The sequence below is a fragment of the Syngnathus typhle genome, linkage group LG7, assembly GCF_033458585.1.
Source record: "Syngnathus typhle isolate RoL2023-S1 ecotype Sweden linkage group LG7, RoL_Styp_1.0, whole genome shotgun sequence".
NCBI classification, from domain to species: Eukaryota; Metazoa; Chordata; class Actinopteri; order Syngnathiformes; family Syngnathidae; genus Syngnathus; species Syngnathus typhle.
The window spans coordinates 10,405,690-10,430,774 of record NC_083744.1 but is presented as its reverse complement, the minus strand read 5'-3'; the positions used below and the strand labels follow the sequence as shown (position 1 = coordinate 10,430,774).

Here is a 25,085-nt window from a genome sequence, read left to right as displayed (position 1 = left end):
GTACATGCATGCACGGCACCCCACTACCCCTAAGGGGCCAAAGCATAAACATCAGCAACAGCTACAGTTTATTTCATTTATTGTTCCTTTTAAGAACAATTATTTTAGTATATTCTTGTTTTACTTTGCTCCTGTTTTAATTTGTGGTTATTCTTTGAACTTATAGTCAAAGTCGAGCATTCAAGTTTTCCACGATATCAAGCAAAATAGAAATATGATCCTCGAGGTCCCATATTAGCCCAGTAAGTCCCCAAACTTGTGAAAAGAAAAGTAGAACAACAAAATAGCATAAAGATAAATATGACATAGAGATAAAAAGAAGATGCTTATTCTCAATTTAAATGTGTGCTGACAAGCAAGTCAGCAAAGGTGTACATGTAGCAGAATGAAAATGCAAAAGAGGCGTACATTTCCTGTGACATTTCAAAGTTCATTGTGTACCTGACAAAAGGAATAGGCATGAGGCTATGTTGTAGTTTTAAGTAGTAGGGTTTTAGTAGGTGAATAAATACATTTAAAAATCAATGAAAGTTTGCTTTATTAATTGTGATTTCAATATGCCTCAAAATAATCACGTGATTACTAGTTTTTCCATAACTGCCCAGCCCTTGTCTGCCATTCACATCCACATACTGTATGGTATTTATTATTAATATACAGTTGCCATATATATTGCCACTCTATTCCTGCTCACTCTCATCGCTTGATATTTGATGTTCCGAGATATATAGAGCACTTTTTGCGTTGTGTTATTTAAAGTGCTCTACATCTAAAACTGAGGTGGATAGAGATATTGTAAACATACACATAAATATTGTAGGATTTTTTTAATATTCCTATTCTTGTGTGCTGATATGTCCACTGAGCAGCTGCAAAAGTGGGATTTCCAAGTAGTGGTACTAAATTATATTCTATTGATAATAAATAAATAAAAGAAGCCCTGCAAAGAGCAGCAGGGTTATGATAAAGCAATGCCCAAAAGTATTTAGGCAATTACAATCTCCACACCATGAATTTTACAATACAAAAGACAACCAAATGTAGACTACAGAATATGTACAATTTCTCAAGTATTTGGACATTTCACATACTGTAATTGAAAACTAATTGGATGAAAATGCTTTGCAGTCATTGACTGCCTGAAGTCTAGAAGCCCTGGACATCATTCAACTCTGAGTTGGTGGAAATGCTTTGCTAGACAGTTTGTGGGTCTTCCTACATTGCCTTCAGTAAGTGACAAGCATGTTGCATGTTGTCGGGTTGAGATCAAGACACTGATTTGGTCACTGAAAGATATTCAATTTCTTTGCCTTTTAATTTTTTTGTGTGGTATATTATCCATTTGTACTATAAATATCACAATTTTTCAATCATTTTGGGTAATGTGAGAAGACTTGAGTTACAGCCGATACATCTGCTAGCAGTCAAACCCCGGAGAGCCCGTTCATTCCGGCAGCAGCTGTCGAGTTGTTCCTTTTCTTGTCCATAGTTTTCTCTCTCCTTCATTCTGATACAAGTTGGCGTTGGTTTTCAATTCCAGAACAGGTGATGCTGTATGAATGTTTTCTGGCTTTCCTGCACTCACTTATTGTTTCAGAAAGGTGTTTCGCGACTAGGTCGATAATCACGTCCCTACTTTCACCAGCGTATTCTTGACTTTTGTTGATGTTTCACTCGCAGACAAAACATAGTCTTCCTTCACCGTTTTCATTGGTTTTATTGCGACAGAAAAAAAATAATGAAACGAAACAATTTGACAGTACATAATTGAATGTTCTCCAATGACAAAGTCAAATACCTGATCTCAACTTTATACTTGCTGTGGACAAACATTCGGAGCAGCTAGACCCACAAACAAGCAGTGATTTTCTCCAAGTGTCAAATTACTGTTGTAAAAGTTAGGTCGCAAATTGCATGCACACATAAATGTAGTGCCAACCAAGTGGAAGATGAATAGTCTTCATAAAATGCATTTATACATACACACAGTTAAAGACCACTGCAAACCACAATTGTAAATGGCTAATTAAATTACTGTTCAAACAGATAAAAAACAAATGTGCATAGGAGCAAATTATCGTGTCACATTAGGTAGTAAGTAAATTACAGAACCTTAAATATGTTCTATGTCGATTGTGCGACGACAAAAAAGGTAAATGAAACATTAATTCTTGCATTCTGCGTATTTTTGTCTCCAAGGCTGCTGCTACTCACAAGATTTGCTTACATCTCTCTGGGAATACCGTAAAAAAGTTGCGGAGTTTTCTGCAAGCTATCACCTTTGGCCTTCAGGAAACACAGCTCAGTTGCCGTCCTTGCCAGCAGAGTGTCTTCCGCCATAAGCGTGAGCCTAACAACAAACCTGTGAGACAAGCTCCCTTGAAACCTATATTTGTGGCCCCTGATAAACCCAAACTGCGGAACAACATCCCAGAAAAAAGCAGTGGTCCACCAAGGGCAACTAAACTAAGGAGTAGTGGACGGCAGTCTAGAGTCTTTCAACAAAGGACCCGCCCATTGATACATCGGTTTCCCAAGCACACGAAGAATACTGCCACACTACCAATGGCTATTGGCCCTCAAATAACCAAACTGGATATTAAAGTAAATCAAAAGAAAGCCCCCCCACCAATTTACAAGAATGCTAGTGGCACTCAGGAAGTTCCATTTCAAACCATCACCCTGGACTTTGACAAATCCAAAAAGAAGCAACCCATCCAGCAGCAGACTACACGTCAACCAAGGACACATACTCAGAAAACTGACCACCAGTGTAGTTCAGAAGTTAAGCATATCTACCCACCAATCCTCAGTGATGCAATACAAGGTGATCAAGATATTTTACCACCAATTCCCTTGGTCCCTTATGTAACACAATTGCAGCCTAGGCCACATCCGAAGAAAACCAACCCGGAATGCAGGCACAATCCACACCACGTCCGTCCTCCAGTCCGCAAGGATGGTAAACACAGTCATCAAGAAATCTCAAAGGGTCTTCAGATAACTCAACTGGAATGTCCAAGTAGGCAGACTTTGCACCCAATCCACAGGCATGAAAAACACATTCAAGCTGCTATCCAACCCATCACCATAGTCCCTGATATATGCCAACTGCATAATAGCTCTCTGATGGGAGTCCAACATGGTGTCCGCCGACCAAATGACAAGCTGGCAAAAGTGCCTCATCAAGATATTCCTGAACCCGTCACCATGGGCATGCAGGTAACCGAAGTCAAGCGCAGCACGGATCATCAATTTGTCCACACATCAGTCCAAAAGCAAACTTGTGACACATGCTCTTACTTCACACGGGTGGAATTTTGTCCTAATCAAAAGAACATTAATGAAGTCCACAAGGGGACTGAGCACACTTGGCCAGTTGACACAACTCCCATTTCTATGTGCCTTCAGATAACCCCACTAGCGTGGTCTCCACTATCCACGAACTAATTCACAAAGATGTTCGACTCATTAAACCACAATTCGATGGAGGCCGTTCAAAAACCGGATAAATTTGGTGCACCCATCACTGTCAGCAGCAAAGCCACCATAATTCTGTGCAAAGGTTCATGCTGGTTCCCAACAACAACCGCGTGGACTTGTAGTTTTACGTGAACCATACAAGATTCCACTGGACTTCACTCAGGTCAGAGGTTTATTCTGAGAGCTCTTATCAGAGCTCTGTGGGCTGCACTTCCAATGGGATCATCGTTGTTTTTTACAGTCAAGGACCATAGAGGTTTTTAAATCTGTCTCAAGAGGGGAAGAGGCTGTACAAGAGATACAAATCCCCAAATGGCACTCTGTCAGAATTTCATCTACAGTACTGTATCTTCAAACGTCAGGGCAACAAAAGACACATAAAGTAGGCGCTTTAAGATCCGTTGAACTGCAATCACTTTGCAGAGACTACACGGCAATTGTTTTAGCTAAACCTTTTTGCTTTTACCTTTTGTTATAGTGTGTTGTGCGAATTATCACTTCGACGGCTGCGTGAGCTGAACTTGATAAAAAAATAAGTGAAGTGAAATAAAAAAGAAAAACTGGGGTGTGCTTGAGTCTAAGACGTTTTCCTCTTTTAAATCCTACGTACCAGGGTTGGAAGCAGAATTATTACCCAAACCTATGACCTTGCAGATTTGCCACCTGTAAGGTCAAGCTGAAGGGCCATTGTGGGCCTGGCAGAACTTTAGGATGGCCGCCCCTTCAACTAGATCAGGTTTCACCAATTTGGGTCCTCGGTGTGCTGCATGCTTTATATTTATCCCTGGTGCAACACAACTGATTGGCCTGTGACTGATGGGGCCTGAGAAAATATTCTTATTTTCAACACTGACATGACAACCATTTCTTAGAGCACCCTGAGGTAGGCAGTGGCACATTACAGATCTTAGCAGAACAGTGAGTTTTAAATGGCTGCTTTTCATTGACCAAGGATAACATGTTCCCCATGCGCTTAACTTGTGATACATTTGTATTGCCAATTTGCCATTTACTCATCAAGATATTCTGGCTACTTCCAGATCTAATAACTTCAAGACTTGTCTGCTGTAATGCATCCTTTTGACATAGTGCCCTCATGTGGCATGTAGGGCTATCACACCAAGAGTAACCAGTATGTACAGCAGAGAAAACATAAAAACTTTTTTTTCCACCTTAAACCTGAGCCTAAAAGTTATCACAATGTTTATTCATATTTGTAATATAGTTTGCCACTGTTTTATCAAAGTTACAGAGAATTTGTCCTGTTTTATGGTTATATAGTCCTATTAACAGGGCATGTTGGGAAATTTAAAAGTAATAAGTCAGTAAAATACTATGACAGTCATTAGTCAAGTAATTGGTCTCTGTTTTTAGAAATGTATGGTTGGGCCTCATATACGTAGTATATGCATATTTTAAAAAATTGTCGGGAACGGTTTCAATAAAGCGATTAGATAAGCAAATTGCTTCAACCTGCTTCCCTTTTTGACAAGTCATGTCAAATGTGAAATGGAACTGTAACAAATGTGTTGTGTACTTGCAGAAATTAAAAAATTCAAACCAAAAATAAAAGCACAAAAATAATATAGCCCTAGTCGAGACTTTCTAATCCTGGTAATTCTGGTGTCAGTTTAATTTGTGCTCACTCAGAAGGCATTTGAAGCTGGTGCTCTGTCCAGGATCTTTGACAGTTCACTTTTGTTGCCAGGCTGTACACGTCCATCTCCAAACTGAAAGACAGGAAGATGTAGTCTAATTAAATTCAAGTACAATTTGTGAGTGAGTGAGTGAGTGAGTGAGTGAGTGAGTGAGTGAGTGAGTGAGTGAGTGAGTGAGTGAGTGAGTGTAAATAAAGGCATGAATGAATAAATGAATGAATAGATGGATGAATAATGAATTCAATCAATCAATCAATCAATCAAACAATAAAAGCCAAAGTTTTCCTTTCCATTGCCATTCATGAGAGTTACTCTTGCACTACTAAGAATTTGGTGGGGAAAAAAGACTTGAGAAACATTTTTTACAATGGAATGCAATAATTTCTCACCAGGAATCCTTGCTTTGTCCTCCCAGGCTACTTAATTTATATGGACGGCTAATGTTTAAAGGCAATGACGGACAAAGCTTATTCATTCTTGTCAACTTTTGGTTAAATGGCAGGTCAGTCTGTGCAGTACTTGTGGCTTTTAAAGCTTTGCATCCTTCGCTGCAGGAATGAAGATTGTGTTCTGAATTGGCCGGGTTGATTCGAATCCGATGTGCACGGATTCCTATGGGCTTCTTCCGACAAGAGGCTGATTTGGAACTTAGTGGAGGACAGGGTGAAAGTGTGTTGTCACAGAAAAAGGGATCCACATCAGTCGACATGGATTCAAACTCATCTGAAAATGACATGCAAAAAAATGGGCAGAATTAGCAGCTCTCACTAAGTCACCTTTTACAACTTGACATCACATTAAGTTCAGCCTCCACCTCCGTCCGGTTTAAGATTTTTATTATTAAAATTATAATTTTGTTTAAAGCGTGTTCAGTGTGCGTTTTTACCTGGACATATAGATTTGGAAGATGAATTAGATGGACTTGTGTCTAGAATATCCTCACAATGTTCTTCATCACAACTGTCGCTCATAACATCAAATCCTTTCTCTTCATCATCAGCCTCTTCATCATCGTTGCCGTGTCGAACAACCAGTACTTGTGGTTGTCTATCTCTTTCAATTTCTTCAAGATACCTGGATGTGTGAGTCACGTATATGGAGAAGTCACTTAAAGAGAAACCCCGAAATTTTCTTTACAATAATATGTTGTATGTGCCCCCACTAGTCTAAACACAACATTTTGATTAATATTTCTTTTGTGGGATATGAGTTAAGCAGTAAAATTCTCATTTTTATGAATCTCCTGTCGACTGAAAACGACATTACAGTTGCCAGGTCACAACCAATCACGGCTCAGCTTCAGAAAACTGGTGAGCTGTGATTGTTGACTGGCAAGTTCAGCCTACTGCCCAAAGACTGCTGGGATAGGCTCCAGTGCACCCGCGACCCTTGGGAGGATGAGCGGTTCAGATAATGGAAGGACAAATTGAAAAAAAATGCTATTGTTCTTAAGCGCCCATCACAAATACATTCTTCAGGAAGTATTTCTCATGTCATCAAAAATGTCGGCACTGCAGATCTCCTTGAAATAACGTGATATAGTTTTGACAAAAATGTATTATTACTTGGCAACCCCTCTTACAAGGCCTATAGTTTGATTATTTTTTATCGAGTCCCACCCTTAGTATTTATATCCATTTCACATTAATTAACAGTCAGACTTTTAAGCGTGTTGTTGTTTTTCGTTCAAAAAAGAATAATCTGAGTACATTACCTGCAGTGTTTCTCCCTCCAAGTTCTCAGTTCAGCAAGCACGTCACCACCACTCTCTTTCCCATCAGGGTCGTGAGGGGTAAGCATGTGCTCTGGCACATAAATGGGCAGGTTAAGGGGGGTAAAAGTAGACGTACAGGGTGCTGTCTGTGAGGAAACACAAACATATACACGAAATCAATGTATTAATCTAAAACGGCTACGCATAAGCACAAATGTAACATAATAAAAGTTAATCAAATGTATACATAAAACTGTCTCCCTTCAAAAGTAACAACCAAAATATTGTAGTTGTGGTTCAGTTGGATCCCAGAGCAAAATGTACTTTCACAACAGAGTGAAATAAATCTTTATTTCATGCCACTTACCCTCAACTTTTCACGTCTTGCTCGTATTGCCTTGACAGGGTTTCCACAGAACAGAATTTTACCAGCTCCTGCATACAGGATATAAAGATGTGGCCTAAGTCCTGCTTTTTTGGGATTTTTTTGTTAAGAGTTTGTCATTGTGAACCAATACTAAAAAGGGACCCAGAATCAAATACATCCATAACAAGAAAATACTATTTCCTAAAAAGTCTACAGTAAGTTAGCATTCATGAGAAATATCAGAATATGTAACCATGCGTCAGGACACTGCTGTCTTCTTCAACTTCAGCTAAATCTGAATCCACAGAACCGGGTGTGGACACCGGACTGGATAGAAACCCAGATGAACTTGCTGATAGAGGTCTGGATATAGGTGTGCTTGCTGATGACCGAGGCCGGAGGCTGGAGGCAGGGCGCTTGGCTGAGCTGGACCCGCTATATGCACCGTTTCCTTCGGCTTCTACAAAGAAATTGAGTGTGTCATTAAAACATCTCGGAACAACAGGTGAGACCACGAGAAAAACATACGGTCTCCATTCAATGTCGGGGTGGGGTCCCTTAGGTAGTTCCGGAGAATAGCCCAGTCTTCCCACAAGTTGCTGCTTGAGCCCAACCTGCCATCCTCCACTTTTGCGTTGTCAAGGTAACGCAGATGTGGAACCAACTCCCTCACCGCATGGTAATAATTGTACTCGATCTGGTGGGGTGAGCAAAATAGGCCAAATAAACTACTGTGATTGCAATTTTAGAGATGGCACAGTTTCAACAAGGCTAGATCAAATCTCATCAAGTTTGAACCGAACATTTCTCATCTTCCGTCGTGCAGAAGAGAACAAATAAGTAATAAGGGGAAAAGAAAGCAATGAGAGAGTGTGAGACTTCTGAGAGAGGAAGTGAGCGGTTGTTTGTGTTTGTGTGTTTGAAAGAGAGTTTGGCAAACTCAAGTTGCCAAGTCAAACCCACAGCTGCTACAAAGCGCAAGCCTAATACATATTCAGCTCAGCCTCTCCCTTCATTGCTCTAGTTTCCTAATGACTAATTCTCTGCTGGCAACCGTAAACTCTCTTACAGTGCATCCCAACTTTCCAAACTGTTGTAAATCAGCAGAAGCCGCAAACCATTGTGGTCAATGGTGGCCATGGCCAACATTAGCCGCTCACTGGCCACCTTAATGGCCACCCACACGTCTTGGGGAAGATTTTGAGAAACCAGACGTCCGTCTTACCACATGGGTGCGTTACACTGGGGCACTTACATACGTACATTTAAATACATAATATTAAATACGTAATATTTTTTTAATATTGAGGATTATTGCTTAAATCTTACTTTTTTTTTTTTTAAATTCACATCCAATTATAATACAGTGAACGCTATATTTAACAACCGTGCCTCTATAAACAGGCTGTATGCATAGCAAAAGACTTCATTCTAATATTGTTTGGTTGTATTTATTTTATGTCAGTGATTATTTTGCATAGCACTAGAAGGATCCAGCGTACTAGAATTATGTGTACCACATTCGAGAATCTCTGAGCGTCTGTATAAAAACACATATTGACCTACTTGTGTGGTGGTGGGGTTTGGCTGCAGGCACACCGGGTTTCCCTCCAAGGTGAGTGTGTGTAGTTTGCCACATAACCTGAGATATTGAACCTGGACAAGGTCATTCACATCATTTCCTTCCAAATCTAACACCTGTAGATTCTCCAGCATGCCAACCTGACTCAAGTCGGACACTTTGTTAAAGGCCAGGTACAATTCCTGAAAAGAGAAGATAAAATGCCCCGCAAAAAACAACACAACAGCTTGTATATATTTGAACTAAACAAGTACTTGACAAGAAACTATGACTTATGAATGATACCCTGAGAGAGGAAATAATCGAAATGCCATCCAAGCCTTGTAGATGGCAACATGACATCCATAGAACCTGCAGGTGGGACAGGGTGGTTCCCAGGTCTCTATATGGCAAATAAAAGAGGACAAAGGTATATTACATACTTATATACTTCCAGAGGACGCCATTGGGATTTGAAAAAATAAACAATTGCAATGAAATTGGGAGTCAGACATTGTGTGAAAATTTAAATAAAAACTAATAGTTGCCTTGTAGGTGGAATTCTTTGCCAATTGAATAACTAAGAACCCTTTTTGCTTGAACACACTTCTCATTTTTCATGTTTTATGACATTTTGTACACTCTGAAGAGAAACATTAGTGTCACTATTTTATATTTACTTCTTTACGTCATTTAACTACACTATATGTATTGAGCACAAGTGGTAGAGAAATCGATGGATGACTTAAACGCACGTTCACTGTGGAAGCTGATGTCAACAAATACGCGAACGCCAAACGAAGTAGACAACATAAGGACCAAGTTAAGGTCAGTTTTACTCACCTTACAGACATGAGCACACTGTTGTTCATTTTGAGCCGCAGCAGCCGAGGCAAGTAAGAGCCTAGAAAATGATATCAGCTGTTTAAAAGAGGAAAAATATGACCGTTTGAAGCCCCTAAATTAAATTCCAGAAGGACAGATAACCACTTTTCGATACGACTGAAACAATTCATTTCCTAAAATGGCAATAATACCTTTCATATTCCTATACATATGACTGTGACCTTTACATTGAAATATTGACATTACGTACAAATATCTATCACAAGGATGAGTATTCTTATAAAAATAACATACATAAATACTGCAAATGTATTTCTTCTCCAAGAATGACACCACATTCACTACTACATATGCATTGATGTGGTATGTCGCTCACCAAAGTTACCAAGGCTGTTTTCTCGAGTGTCCACGCAGATTTCCAGTGAGGTCACCTGAGTCAGATTTTTTGTTCCACACAGTAATTCCTGTGAAGGACAGGCTCAACTCAGCACAGTTACCCAAAATGTATTGCTGATATCAAGGATTTCCATCTATTATAAAGGACATTCACTTTGATCAAGACAACATAAATGTGTACGTCATTAAAATATAAAAGCCGGTGACAGACATTTTCTGCACAAGTTGATAGATGACGCGCGGTGCCAACAGTGAACCAAATTATATATTATGAATCGATATGCCATGCCCCAGTGAATAAATACGAGTAATTTGTGCATAGCACTAATACACGTATATAGGTAGGTAGGTAGGTAGGTAGGTAGGAAGGGAGATAGGTAGCTAGGTTATTAGGTACAATATAATACAATACAATACAATACAATACAATACAATACAATACAATACAATACAATACAATACAATACAATACAACTTTATTTTTATAGCACATTTTACAACCTTACCAGCTTCTCCTGAGACAGATATAGTTCCACTTCACCCTCCTCACAGAGTTTCATGGCAGGAGCTGGGTTGAAGGGGCCTGATTCATCCATCGCAGTCACCTGGACCCGACCAGAACCAGGCCGAACTTCCCGTATTCTAAATGTGCGATCCATTCTGCTCTATTAATAATATGGTATTTCAAAAAAGCGCCAGGCTTTACTTTGACCTTCGTCTTGCGGGAAAGTTAATTCAGCCATGTTATTCACCCAATGATGGCCATCGGTGCGGTCAAATGTTTGCTTGGCAACCATTCTCATCTTCCTGGATACGGACGGCAAAGGCTTCTTGGGAAATGTAGTTTTTCTAGTTTATGCCCGCTCCAAAAAGGTGTGGCTCCGCAAAATAACCTTAAAATATTACTGTCGTATTTATACTCATTCAAAGTTTTTGTGTGTACGTGTGTGTATGTGTGTGTGTGTGTGTGTGTGTGTGGGGGGGGGGGGTAATCATCATACACAAAGCCTCTTCGCCGCATGAAACCGACAAGGAGCTTACTTGGATGCAAAGACAATAAATTCTTCTCTGAAATGTAATCGACAATATGCTCAGAACAACGTATTTTTTTTCTTCTGTTATTTGTGCGTGAACGCGCCACGAGGGCGCGACAGACGGGCACGGCGCGTGCACATCGGGGCGGTTCTGCGTGGGTCTGCGCTGGGCGTGGGCTACACGCACTCCCCATTGCCCACTCCTCATCCTCTCCCCTGCTCTCACACTGGAGCCACATTGTTCGATGAGGACACATTTCGGTCTAACCAATGAGTGCCTCCAAGTCGATCGGTGCTATTTAGGAAAAGTGAAGCGTTCGTGGCAAATAATAAAAATTCGATGATTTGAAGACGACCGGAAACGGTGCGAAAACTGTTTGGAGATATTCAGTTGAAGAAGGAACTTGAGTGTGAGCATCTTATTTTATTTTTCCCCTTTTTTAACCTCTCTCCTCCGGCATAGGAAAAATCGCTAATTGCAGCCCGCTTGTTGTAAGTATGAAGCAAACACGTTCCAGTCTCCGAAAGATGTTAATTACGATCTTGTGCGCCTTTGCACGCCGTGTTGTGTCTTGGTGCCCACAGTTACACGTTAGCTAGCAATGGTGAGGGTTTAATTGACAACCAGGACGCTTTTCCATTTACACGCGTGAATTTAGTTCGAGAGACGTGTGTGTTCCTAATAAATAATACATGTGCCATTATCATTCCGAACAACGACCCCTGAGCAGTATTTAACTTGGGAGGGGGTGACTGGATGTCTCTGTTGCCCATAAAACAGAACACGGAGTCATTCAAATGCCTGCACAGCTTAACTGACTGCATTGTGAAAGAAATACAAATAAACGAGACTACTGTCGTCGCTAACAGGGGCCACCAGAAGGGAGACACCCTGCTCCACCGTGGGAAAACTGCAAATGTATCACTGCGGAAGTTTTATATACAGCAAGTGCTGCATCATAAACATCCGCCCTGATGTACATAATGCCGAGATTTGATTTGATTGACACTGTCACTTTGGTATTCATAACAATGATTATTTTCGTTACCGTTTGCAGTGATTTGCAGTGCACTGCATCGTTCTGATCGCTGTTTGGTCTATCTATCTATCTATCTATCTATCTATCTATCTATCTATCTATCTATCTATCTATCTATCTATCTATCTATCTATCTATCTATCTATCTATCTATCTATCTATCTATCTATCTATCTATCTATCTATCTATCTATCTATCTATCTATCTATCCAACCCCATCCATCCATCCATCCATCCATCCATCCATCCATCCATCCATCCATCCATCCATCCATCCATCCATCCATCCATCCATCCATCCATCCATCCATCCATCCATCCATCCATCCATCCATCCATCCATCCATCCATCCATTTTCAACATCGCTTTATCCTGGTCAGGGTCGCAGGGAGGTGCTGGAGCAGACTGCACCCTGAACTGTTTGCCAGACAGTTGCAGGTTTATGGCGAAATAGAGTGCACTATAGAGTAGACTTGCCACAAACAACTATTTTGCTATTTGACTTAACTGGTTGTGTTGAGTGTTGTTATAAAATGTCCCTGCAGTAATTCACCAGAGTACAAATTTGGGCTAATGCTTGCATTAAAATATATATATTATTCATGATTATTTTGGTAATAATTTAATTCACAGTTGTTGAAACGATCAGTTATTTTTTGGTGCAAAACAAGAAAATGTTTAAACGTAAAAAATATTAAAACAAACACATTTCTTTGGAACGCAATAATTATCTAAGTTTCTTTTGGACCAAGCAACATTGATAAAATTGGTCGTTTAAAAAAAAAAAAAAGTAGTTTATAAATGATTCAATATTTAAATTCAAATATGATTCCCTTGTATAAATAAACATAGTTCATTGGCTGTTAATGCATATTACAGTATTAATAGTTTTTTTTTTAATATCATGCCAACTTTGTAATTGTGGAGTGTAATAACCGTTATTGTCATTTTATTTAAATTAATTGCAAAGCCCTAAAATGACAAGGAAACCTGACTTCTACCCTTTGCTACCTCATACTACTTACTGCTTCTTCTTCTTTTACTACTAGCACAATCCCTTCCTCCCTTCCTTTCTCCTATTCGTCGATGCAATACATTTAAATCAGCTTAGACAGATTTTAATTATTTTAGGGACCTTCTGTGTTTCTCTAATGGTGACCCAGTCCCTTGCTTGCAAGAATTACCAAGCAGTGAATTTAACAGCATTCTGTGTCTGATGATAAGCCACTTGGCTCCTATAGCCAATTGTGCTTTGTGGAGGTCAGCTGGCCTTTTCATCTCTGCTGCTGCCTGCATGGTCTCACTCTGCTCCAGCTGCCCAGAGAATGACCCTCGCCGGGAAAAGGTCACCTGCACACAAAATCTTTAGGAGAGAAACTGTTGAGATGGCACTTGTTTGAAAATGCAAAATGGAGGGTTTTTCCTTTACTGTGCTCTGCGTTTTTGGTCAGTCTTCCACTTGGCTGAAGAATGAATAATTCAGCATTGTTAGGCATACTTTACATGAGCATTTTCTAAAAATGTACATTAGGCTACAATGGAATACCTAGTCCTTCTGGAATGGTCAAACTTGTTTTAGAGCCTCAGAAAGCAGAATTGAGATAGTTGACTGGCTCATCTGCCAGTCAACACTTGTTTGGATGCCGTTTAGGAGGATGATGTCATTGTAGTGGGTGGGTGTAGCGAGCTGTCCTGGAGCCTTGTATTGGATTGTGATACCTCCCTTGGGAGGGTCTCCTTACCATCAACGCTCCACTAAATATCAATTATCTCGGCAGTAGACTTGTGGCTCTGCCGGTATGGATTCTTTAACCAATTAAGCACTTAAATTGACAGTAGAAATTATACTAGGAAAGATTGCACTATACTTTTCACACAAGTTGTCTTGACTAGTGCTGAAATACTGTACTGTCTATATTTACGGATGTCCTAGAAAAAGCTGAGCAGAAAGTTGGTTTAAAAGTTGGGAAACACGTTTTTTTTTTTCTATTGCGGTGTCTTTTTTGTTTTGCAATAATCCTGAATTCACGTCCAAGACTGCCCATCAGTTCCCTTCATTTGCGCCCACCTTAAACTGTCATGTAAGATTATCCTCTCGGCTCAGGCAGGGGTCTAGGGTTTCCAAACCAACTGTTAATTTCCCAGGCTGGAGGTGGCAAGTTATACGAAAACCTCCAACCACAGACATACTAGTTATCCTTCCTCCGGCCGAGCCACGCAAAGATTTTGATGTGCCCATCATCAATCTATTGATACATAAGCCCAAGCAGCAGCTCAGTGTAAGCCCAATACTGACAAGTGACTTGAAGAAAGCAATAGCATCTTTAAGCATGATGAAGTTTTCTATTCATCTTCATGTGTGGATTATTTATCAGCGGCTCACATGGCCTAGTTTGAGAGGCAATGGCAAGGCTGTCTGGTTTCCTGCCTCCAATGTGCCAGCAGCATTCACGGCACTGTTGAATTTTCAATTTCAACTGTCAGTTACATCCATTAGGCAGGTGTGCACTTTCGATCCTGTGTGGTACGTATGCATAACCATTTGTGTCAATTCTGTTTGTGATCTCACTGTTCGTGCATATTGTGCCACCTTGCCGCAGTTCCGTAGTTTCGACGTAGTTTTAGTCTTAGATAAAAGATAGCAAATCTTTGTGACTGTTTTTAAATGAAAACAAAGCTACAGTAGTGTACACATCTTAAGGTATGTTTACCTGAGCCTACAGGCGTTCCAGCAGTTACATTTCTCCACACAACTCCTGCTTCTATCAGCAGACGCCTCATCAATAAACATTAGTGACGATCCAGTTCCGTTGGCAGCCAGACGGTCCCATGCCGTAACGGTGCCTCCAGCATATTTGGCATGCAATCTACAATGCCTTGATTTCTGACATGTTGCCTTCCTTTCCCACCCTTCTGGTGCATGTTTTCTCTGATCTCAATTCTTGACTCTAGACTTTCAAAATGACACGTTGGATTCCTTTGACAATGCAATCCCATACGATCGTGTTTTATTTACCATTGAAATAACATTTACGTTTAACTGTATGACAGTTTTGTCATGAAAATAGCCAAAAGCTTGAGGCTTAGAGGGTCAGACGGATTGCTGTTATTCCAGCGTGTTCCATGAAGGAGGCCTTCGCTGACATTGGTTCCAATGCTCAGAGCCACCTGTTCCTGCAAGGCTCAGCAACAGTTTAGTCATGTCAGGATCTATTGCTGCAGCTAATGGCTATGTCCTTAGTTATGGAGTCTGCCTTTCAGTCAATCATTAACATCACTGAGCAAGGGATGGCTAATCTTAGCGTGCTTGACAAAGAGGTTATTAAAGACACACCACTCAAAGGCACATACATATAGTATTATATTTTATAAGAAGGTAGATATATTCAACACGGCATGTATGGAATTATACACGGGCCCTCGCTTTGTAAATTATTGGAAATCAACTTGATGTTCCCTCCAGCTGTGTAACATAGTAACATTAAGATTATGAATGTATTTTTGTTTTATACACATGTAAAATCATGCAATTATTCATTTGTTGTGAAATCAAATACTCATTGTCCAACCTGAGGCACTTTAGCTACCAGAGCTGCTCCATACGTATTCTTAGGGTTGCTCAATAATTAGCGACATGATAATTATGGGCTTGACGTTGGGTTAACGTCATATTCATAAATGGGATAACATTCAAAATTCTGATTAAAACGTATTAATAATAATAATAATAATATAGCCAATAATGTAGATGAAAATCCAGCAAAGCACTGGGTCAGATAGCTTTGAAAAGTTGCATTCTTTATTAATTACTTTCTAATTACCGTAATTTTCGGACTATAAGTCGCGTTTTTTTTAATAGTTTGGGTGGGGGGGGGCGACTTATATTCAGGAGCGACTTATATACATATATATGGGTTTTTTTTTCACTTTTTGGGGCATTTTATGGCTGGTGCGACTTATACTCCGGTGCGACTTATAGTCCGAAAATTACGGTAATTATTTCAATACTACAATTTATCAGTGATTGAGTTGTCTTTTTCTGATCTTTGTATTTGCTTGATAATCTTAAACATTATAGAAGGGATACTATGCAATACAATAACAATTTTCTAAGGGGGCTTTACTTTTTTATCGAACTGCTTATCAAGATGGGATCTGAGGCTGTCATTAAAAAAAAAAGAAGGAAGCTGCACCCTAAATGTTGGCGAGATTCACAGTGATTTTCCTCTTGTAAATTTTAGTGAGACATTATCCCATGACGATATTGCCTTGTCACATATTATCATCATTATGCTCAGTATGTGAAATTGTGATTGTAACCATAGGGTTGCTAGGAGCCTCTGGCAGAATGAAAGTGTGCGGTTGGCCATGGATTACTAGCCCCAACTTGCATCTGATGTAATCTTGCTAAACCTCCATGGAAGCGTCACCGTGGCGCTGACTCATCATGTACCATCATGCCTGCCACTGGTCTGTTTTCAGGTCATTTGCAGGGTACAGACTTAGTAGGTTCGTGTTTTAGTAATACAAGAATTGGAAATGAGGACATTTCATTTAAAGCACATAGAACTTATAGTTTGGTGCGTCTTATATTGTATGAACAAAGCAGGATTTTCCCCTAATTTTAGCTGATGTGGTTTATATGTAGGTGCATTTTATAGTCCGGAAATTACGGTCCACGTTTGCATTGCATGTGACAGCTACGCCCCTGTGACTGCTTTGTTTATCCTTTAATTTCATCCCAACAGCAAGAAATTTGTCTTGTCTGGCCACATTGTTAAATTAGAAAAAGTCAGCCCAATGGGAGAGCATATTTTGATTATCACAGTAGAAATACAGTAAATACACCAAAGTCAGGTTGTAAATTTGTACAAACTTCTTTAAAATTATCTGTGCTTGGAGGTACTTGACATCATTTTTTTTTCAACACTAGACAAATGTTTTTTTTTTGGCAGCTTCATAAATGAGTTAGCCCTTCACTGTCCCCATTTAAAATTTCCCAAATTAGAAACTAGAGGTAAAAGTCAGAACATGCTGTGTAGTAAATGACAACAAACACTCAGACATGATCCCAGGTTTTGGCAAAGCTGCCCCTCGGGAACGTGTAGCCTAGACATCTCCCTATGTCACGTTTCTTTTTCTGTCCTCTCAGAGTGAGCGGGAGAGCCGAACGCTGAGTACCTTCAGCACATTTTTTACATTCCCCTGTGAGGATCCTAACACAGCCCCTCTCTATTCTCGCTCTCATCATTGAATTCTAATAGTAACATCTGCTTTCTTTCTGTCCCTGATCATAGAGCATATCTAAAAGTGTGTTTAAACATTTTGAATGCTCATGTGCTTTGGGTTTGTCAGTTTTCTAAATGGCAGCCTGTCTCTGCTTGCTTTTCTTCTCTACAGCTGCAGCAGCAGTGTGTGTGTGTGTGGGTGTGCGTGTGTATGTGTGTGTATGTGTGTGTGAGCCGCATCGGGAAAGATGACAGAGTACAAGCTGGTGGTGGTGGGCGCTGGAGGCGTGGGCAAGAGTGCACTCACCATCCAACTCATCCAGAACCACTTTGTGGATGAATATGACCCCACCATAGAGGTACAACAATCTTTCTTTTTTTTCCCCATTACATTGTATATATTCCCGCTCCAGCCCTATTGGAATCTTGGGTAAAAAGTGAACACGCAAAACCATTTAATATGAAGTCACTATCATGTCCCTGCTGTTCTTTAACATTTACTTTTCTTATGAATTCATAAAAATTGTGTAGACTCGCGGGTTGTGTCTGAAATTATTAACTATCCAATGTTAGCGTGAGTACAACCCCCTTACATAGGTATCAGACATATTCGAAAAGTAATTTCCATGCTTGCTTGTAAGGTTTTGGTTCCCCCCACCCTCGTTCTCTCCCATTTTTGTTCTCTTTTCTCACCACGCCTGCCTCTGGCCAGACAATGTCCTTTTTGTGTATTTGCATTCCTGGCTCCTATGCTCTAATAAACAAAGGGAAGGCACTCCCATGTTTTTGTGGCTGCACATTGGAGGGCTAAATACGGACTTGGTTCTTTGATTGTGGTGTTTGTATGAGATGATATTAGACAGAGAAATTATCGGTGACTGGTTAAGTCCAATGGGAAATTACAGAGCTTTTTACGTCGCCACATCAATTTAAAAAGTTGTCTTTAAAAGAGCTTTAAAATACCATACACATCACAATCTGTTCTGGAACGACTGACAATTTGTTCGAATTCAAAAGCAAACCTCAAACTCTCTATAAAACACCCGTATAACTAGTCCATTTGAAGATAATATTTGAACTTTTTTTTTTTTTTTAACTAACGCAAGAGTAAAAGAAAGAAAAAATGACCTACCGTTGATATCACAATCTTAAAACAAGACACTGTACCTTACCACAGCTGTTTTCGCACTGCATTCCCGGCTAATTGGCGCAACAGAGGAGTAACAGTAGAGTATAGAGTTGGGACTTATTTGCCTGTGCATCTCAGCTCGAACTCGCCAAAGTGTGAAATTGCCATGTACAAAGTGTGCATTCACACAGGAGTTGTGGCTTACCCCTTAAACTTGCGCACATCGAGAAACGCAAAGATCGCCTGGACACAACATTGCAAGCGTCATTTCATTTTTTGTGATGGTTCACTTTAGTTGCTTTCGGCTGCATGGATCAGTGCAGGCCATAGAAGAATACTTAGATGTGTTACGACATCAGCGTGTCAGCGACAATGGTTTTCAATGGATAATGTCATAGGCTTTGAGTTTTGAGTGTAAAAATACTCTGGACCCGACTGGTGGCGTTCCAACTGTTATGGCGCTGATTTTTTTATGGAAGCCAACGAATTCCCGGGGCAACATCAAATCCTCATCTTGAATCAGTACACAGGGCAGCAAGATGGAAATAATCTGGGAAAATGTCAATTTAGGTGGCAGCTGTGGAAGAGGTTTTATTGATGATGCGTATAATACTTCACTTAGTATCTCAATCATTTTCGATAAACACCTGACGCTGGCCCACATTTTGGAATACCTGTTGCAAAAAAAGACAAGAAAAAGCAAAACTGATTTACCGCTATGAGGTGTCACAAAAAATGCTAGGGACATTTGCAAACTTTCATGCGACTTTAGAGACCAGGTCTTTTGAGGGGCCAGAAAAGGCCTTGCTTTATGAAATGGTATCTCTTATATTTGCTTTGCAGGACTCGTACAGGAAACAGGTTGTGATTGACGGAGAGACCTGCCTGCTGGACATCCTGGATACTGCAGGTCAGGAGGAATACAGCGCAATGAGGGACCAGTACATGAGGACGGGAGAGGGATTCCTCTGCGTGTTTGCAATCAACAACACAAAATCCTTTGAAGACATTCATCAATACAGGTATGGCAAAATGACAAGTGTGGGAAAATGGTGGCCTTGGATTTCGGCATGTCTATGGGCACTGTGCTAGACAGTCCAAAGGGAGCGGCATGTGTTGCCACTATGTGTGTGCCAGCTCTCTGCAGTGGTTAGGAGATGGCAGGCATTTAACACGGCTAAAGAATGCTTAGCCCCAACTGTAGGATTACAGCACCATGCCAATGACATCAATCCTGATTCATAGGGAAGCTGGCCATGGGGCTCCCAAGGCTGGAGAATGAAAGAGAGGAAGCGAGAGGAAGGATGAGAGGAGTTTCCTGTATCTTCTTTGAATTTGCGACATGCCAAGTAAACAAGGCAATATATATCTTTGATAACTCTCCCTTCATTCAATTAGTCAAAGTGCAAAAAAAAAAAAAAAAAAAAATTCAAAGTGAATCATTTTTGACAGATGATTTTAGTACTGCTCCCATTGTTGCAACACAACACTGGTCAGGACTGTAGCTCTTACTATTTGAATATTGTATATGAAATAGGTTTATGTTGTGTGTGTCAAACACCTACGTCATTGGGCTTATAACAAGGTAAACAGCATTAGGGGTGTTGATGGCAGATGGTCTAGCTTTGATTCATGTGGATGTGTCCTGCTGCACTGTAACTGGGGGGGAAGGAGTACATAGATTGATCAGACACCCTCCTCTCTGTCAGTTTCTTTTCACTGCTGGCTGCTGTAGCAATGAGGTAATGCTCTTTGCCGCCTGCCTGTCGTCCATCTCCACCCCCCACCCCCCAGCATGCTCCCTGCTTCAGTAGTTCAGCAGTCCCCTGCACCACCAGGGAACTGGATCTTCCTCAAGGTCCTAGTGCTCTCTGGATGTTTGACTTTACAGTGGTGAAACAGCTGCTGTTTACAGTATACTAAGCCGACGAATTCTCTGATGAGGGGTGTGGCACTTTGATTTAACATTGCATTGCTGGGGCAAGTCGAGAAACAACTTAAGACTGCTCATGTTTAATGACGTCTCCATTTTGTTTTGTGTGCGACCTACAGAGAACAGATTAAACGCGTAAAGGACTCGGATGATGTTCCCATGGTGCTTGTGGGCAACAAATGTGACCTCCCTGCACGTACGGTGGACACAAGGCAAGCCCAGGAACTCGCACGCTCCTATGGCATCCCTTACATTGAAACCTCCGCTAAGACACGACAGGTACATCATGCGATGACGCTTGAGCTCAAATAATAGCCATGCCGTTAAACCCCCCCCACATTTATCTGTTTTATTGTTTTGGGAGATTCTAAAACGTTTTCTCAGCCTAGAAATTAATTGTGCAAAAAATATGTTCATGTCATGCATTGACTGCTGTTAAATCTGTTGAGATTTTATCGCTGTGTTGTGCTGGGGTCAGTGACTCATAACCAAGTTACCTTGACTGGAGAGCAGAAACCCATTTGAAAGGACTCAAAGGTAGCGATAAAACGTTATAGGCATCTTCATACAAATTTAAGCTATTCATCAATGAACTGGCAGCCAGTCTGCCATTCAAATGGAGGCAGTACAAAGAATTAAATGGGCCATTTTTTCATTGCTATCTTGATGAAGAACAGTTGAGGTGATTGCCATGGTAACTTTGTCACATGTCTCCACGATGTGCTCTCCTGAAGGCTTTGCTCTCCCTTTGGGGGGGGGGGGGGCAGTGTTTGTTGTGCAACTCTCTTAGTTAAAGAATTCAACAGCTCTATATTTTGACCCGTTGATTAATCATGGAAACTTGAACAGGTTGACATAAACATACAACAAGAACAGCTCATTTCCGTCTCACTATTTGTATTCACAGGGAGTAGAGGATGCTTTCTACACACTGGTCAGGGAAATTAGGCAACACAAGCTGAGGAAGTTGAATCCGCCAGATGAGAGTGGTCAGGACTGTATGAGCTGTCGCTGTGTGGTATCGTGATGAAGGTGAGACTACTTTTGATTTTAATTTTGAAGCCCACACCTCACTGAGCGATAAATGCTTGCAAATGCTTGCAAATGCTTGCAAATGATTGCGAACGTAGCCAATAAGTGTTTTTTGTCACTGTAAAAAAAAGGAAAAAACACCAACTGTCTTGCAGCACAACACTAGTAATTTACTGTTATTTTACAATTCACCCACTGCAGTTTAACTGTATAGTATTGAATTGTAAATTACAGTATACTACCATGGGATAACAGTGGGTGGGGTGGTAATTTTACATTATGTACTTTAAGAGAATATAACTGTTTTTTGGATTAAATTACCTGACAGTAGGGCAACTGTGTTATTGTATTTTTGCAATTCACACCAGGTTTCTTTATAAAAAATAATAATGTGATTGCATCCAATTTATAAGATGCTTTTCTGTCACACGAGCAAAGCGCCCGCAATAGTTATTCAAGTACTTGCGCGTTCACATTCTGGTGTGGGTAAACTACGTATTATCCACAAGGACACAATAACTCGGACAGAGCGGGATTCCAACAGCTGATTATTGGATATCACGCACTACCTCCTGAGCCACAGCCGCAGTTTGATGTCTCTTTAATTTGACTTAAGTTGTGTACCTGTTTGTGCACCTAAAGTCTATAATACAAATACATCAGGCTACAAACTAGGACCTCCTGTAGAGTGTTGACGCAACTGCGCTAGTATTTCCATTTAGAGTGTAATAAATTCATACTTTTGCATCGTGCCATCTTTTTCCCTCAGGTCTCCTTCACAGCTTGGAAAGAAATCCTACAGCACAAGACGTCGCAGGATGGACTTGAAAATAGAATGAAAAAACTGAATGATGAAAGTTAAATAAATGGTTGCAATTTTTTTGTCTCTTGAGAAGAACCTGAACCAGAGCCGTTTTTATGGAAAGAAGGATTTGGACTGACTATTGCCTGCGTGGCTACCTGAGCAAGCTTGGCCAGCCCTCTCCCCTTTTTTTTTTTTTTTTTTTTTTTTTTTTTTTGCGCGCTTCATGTCGACAGGTGAGCAAAACCACGAATCACTATAATCAACTCCAACGTGGTCTTGCTGGGTAACTAACTTATTGTTTTCAGTCTCTACACTGGTCCTATAGGGAGAGCCTTGAATCCCCAACCCTCTTGCAGCTCACCCTGAAATACTCAATCCACTGCACTGGTCTTGGGTAGGCATTGGACATTTGTTTGCTCTATAACCACTCGTGTAACCCACTTAAAAAAATAAAAATAAAAATCCAACTACCTCCCTTTAAAGGTGAAGGCTGACTTGGGAATTTGTAGAATGTGTTGCTGTTGTTTTAACAGTTAGCCTTGTTGTAAAAGATGTGCATTTTGGTTTTGAACTGGAACATATTTAGCGGGTGGATCATTAAAAAAAAAAATATTGAGCTCAACTGAGTGAGTTAAAAGAGCTCAACATTTTTCATGACTTGCCCATAGATTTACAGTAATGAAAAAAAGAAAACGTACGTCCGTACAAAAATACAATCATGTTGACACTTATTGTATTGATGTGATACTACCCCTCCTGTATATATTCTAGGGGTTATTAAAAAAAATAGTTTTGAGGGGTTATTAAAAAAAATGAATTGGTTTTGATTTAAAAGATGAGTGCATCGAATCAGGCCGAATTGAATTGTTCCACTTCAAAATACTGTATATAGATATACGTATCGAATCATCTTTGATTGGAGAGATTTGTCTTGGAAGGAAAGACGGCTTTTACACTTACCTACTGACAAGTTTATTCCTATTGTAATATGACAAGAAACTCATTGCATCATCTCAACCTCAGCCGTACCACAATGAATTGTAATCACACTGAATCAAAACAAATCAAAACATTCCACTCCAATATAAATCTTGAACTGTATCACAAGTGTCAAGATACGTACTGAATTGCCTTTTTTTGGAGAGAGGAATACATTTTGGTTCTGAATGCAGCTGCCTTACATTCTTTGGTAAAATTGTTTATGTGGAATAATAGTGATGGTGACGATGATGATAATAATAATCATAGCTTATTAACAGCAATGGTTACTGTACAGTATATTGGTGTGGGTATAGTAGGATTTATATCTGTTAAATCCACATTGCACTGGAAGCAAGGGAGGGTACAGTGCTTTTGCACAGTGCTACAGCTGGAGACATTTGCCTATATCATAAGAGCAACATGCTATGCTTGCACGGTTACAGGTTTTAGGTGGAGATACAGTTTTCTTTTGAAAACAACTTTCTATTATCGTTTCATGCGCTTTTAACATGCTTTTTAATCTGCTTCTTAACCCCAATACAGAGTTGTTGTTTTTTTTTTAAGTGTAACCCTTTGCGATGTGTAACACCCACATTAGAATGCTGAAACTTCCCACACACTCCACTACCCTCAAAAACCTCAAAATGTGTGTTGTACATGAATGTGAGTGACTAATATGTGTAACGAATGCTGGATCATGAGGTGCGTCGCTGTGTTTCTCAAGTGTTAACTCGCTTGCGTCTTCGACTGCTGCATTCATTTGCTACTTTATTCAGAAGACTGCGCTTACCTGTTTCTACTTTGTAGCTTATTCCATATGCACAGGAGAAGTTTGGTCTGTTTACTTTGTGTGCAACTACCGAAAAAGCATTGGGTTATGGCATGCGCTGTACAGATCCTGAAGGTAAAACTGCAACATTTTGAAGTGTGTCTAAAAGAATGAATTTTTTGGTAGTGTATAGCCAATAAAAGCCAAATTGCCTCACTCTTGCTTGATTACATTTAGTTAGTTTAGTTAGTTACATTTATTGTCTATTGGTTTATGAATCCCACTCATATCCAGAGTAAACATAAAACTGCTTTCAATTTACATTGGAGGTGAGGTCAGGTTTTTTTCCCGCTACAAAGGACAAGTCACAAATAGCAGGAACAACCGTGCTACAGTGCGAAAGCTAAGTAATTATTAACCATTCATTTTTGCTCGAATGAAGGGTTATGAACTGTGAATGTGTCATCTGAAAGTTTTCAGCTAAAAGTCTGTTTAAAATTAATTTGGTTCAAACTGTTGTTCTGAAACATTTTGATGGAACCTTTGTCTCGTCCGAAATGCTTGTTGTTGCCCTGTCCAACTTTATACTGTATAGCAAATCCATAATAATGCCACAACTCCACAAATCTATGCATAAATTCTCATCGTCTTAGAATGTCTCATATCGTTGCCGCATGGATACTTAGCCAGTAACCCCGAGAATACATGTACAAAATGACTTGTACAGACCTGTAGAGGTTAGGACTTCTCTACTTATAATTGTATCAAGGGCTTCTCTCTCCCTTGAACACTATTGAATGAAAGTGTGTTTGGAAGTTATAAAAAGTGTTGGCTCTTTAGCTATTTAAGATGTACTCTTTAAAAATGTCAAATGTGTTGCAGGGCAGGAATAAAGATGTTATGATAAACATGTTATGTTATGTTATGTTATGATAGTCTTGTCATTTTTGTGTGTCTTTCTGTTGTCTTCAATTTGCTACCTCCTACAGGCGAGAGATGGAATATCAACTCACATCAAAATGATAAGTTTGCAGTTACATTATTGTTGTACTAAATAACATTGTCGTACAGAGGCCCTGAAATGCAGAACACAAGAGAAAATAACTA

At 40.0% G+C, this 25,085-nt stretch overlaps 2 protein-coding genes across 4 annotated transcripts; one reads left to right on the top strand and one right to left on the bottom strand.

The window, feature by feature from the left end:
- Positions 1 to 885: 885 nt before the first annotated feature.
- lrrc56 (leucine rich repeat containing 56) lies at positions 886 to 10,788 on the bottom strand. The gene is made up of 12 exons (XM_061284316.1): positions 10,532 to 10,788; positions 10,006 to 10,093; positions 9,627 to 9,687; positions 9,090 to 9,186; positions 8,789 to 8,986; positions 7,751 to 7,919; positions 7,476 to 7,682; positions 7,223 to 7,290; positions 6,856 to 7,001; positions 6,028 to 6,215; positions 5,531 to 5,864; positions 886 to 5,213 (listed from the first exon to the last, which is right to left on the bottom strand). The coding sequence occupies exons 1-12, from the start codon at positions 10,682 to 10,684 to the stop codon at positions 5,126 to 5,128; spliced, it is 1,797 nt and encodes a 598-aa protein (XP_061140300.1). The 5' UTR covers positions 10,685 to 10,788; the 3' UTR covers positions 886 to 5,125.
- Positions 10,789 to 11,207: 419 nt separating this feature from the next.
- On the top strand, positions 11,208 to 24,908 carry hrasa (HRas proto-oncogene, GTPase a). 3 transcript variants are annotated; one of them, XR_009715054.1, is made up of 7 exons: positions 11,209 to 11,469; positions 17,502 to 17,688; positions 19,302 to 19,480; positions 20,511 to 20,670; positions 21,299 to 21,423; positions 22,193 to 22,461; positions 22,534 to 24,908. XR_009715054.1 is itself a non-coding variant. In XM_061284337.1 (6 exons), the coding sequence occupies exons 2-5, from the start codon at positions 17,578 to 17,580 to the stop codon at positions 21,416 to 21,418; spliced, it is 570 nt and encodes a 189-aa protein (XP_061140321.1). In that variant the 5' UTR covers positions 11,208 to 11,551; positions 17,502 to 17,577; the 3' UTR covers positions 21,419 to 21,423; positions 22,193 to 24,908. The 3 variants fall into 3 exon arrangements, 2 of the variants coding, with proteins under 2 accessions (XP_061140321.1, XP_061140320.1); XM_061284337.1 differs by having other exon boundaries at positions 11,208 to 11,551; positions 22,193 to 24,908; XM_061284336.1 differs by having other exon boundaries at positions 22,193 to 24,908.
- Positions 24,909 to 25,085: the final 177 nt, after the last annotated feature.

Coding starts and splice junctions, on each gene's coding strand:
- hrasa (XM_061284337.1), top strand. CDS start 17,578: ATGACAGAGTACAAGCTGGTGGTGGTGGGCGCTGGAGGCGTGGGCAAG. Junction 17,689..19,301: donor AATATGACCCCACCATAGAG/GTACAACAATCT, acceptor TTTGCTTTGCAG/GACTCGTACAGGAAACAGGT. Junction 19,481..20,510: donor GAAGACATTCATCAATACAG/GTATGGCAAAAT, acceptor TGCGACCTACAG/AGAACAGATTAAACGCGTAA.
- lrrc56 (XM_061284316.1), bottom strand. CDS start 10,684: ATGGATCGCACATTTAGAATACGGGAAGTTCGGCCTGGTTCTGGTCGG. Junction 8,987..9,089: donor CGATTATTTCCTCTCTCAGG/GTATCATTCATA, acceptor TTCTCTTTTCAG/GAATTGTACCTGGCCTTTAA. Junction 7,291..7,475: donor CAGCAGTGTCCTGACGCATG/GTTACATATTCT, acceptor TCCTGTATGCAG/GAGCTGGTAAAATTCTGTTC.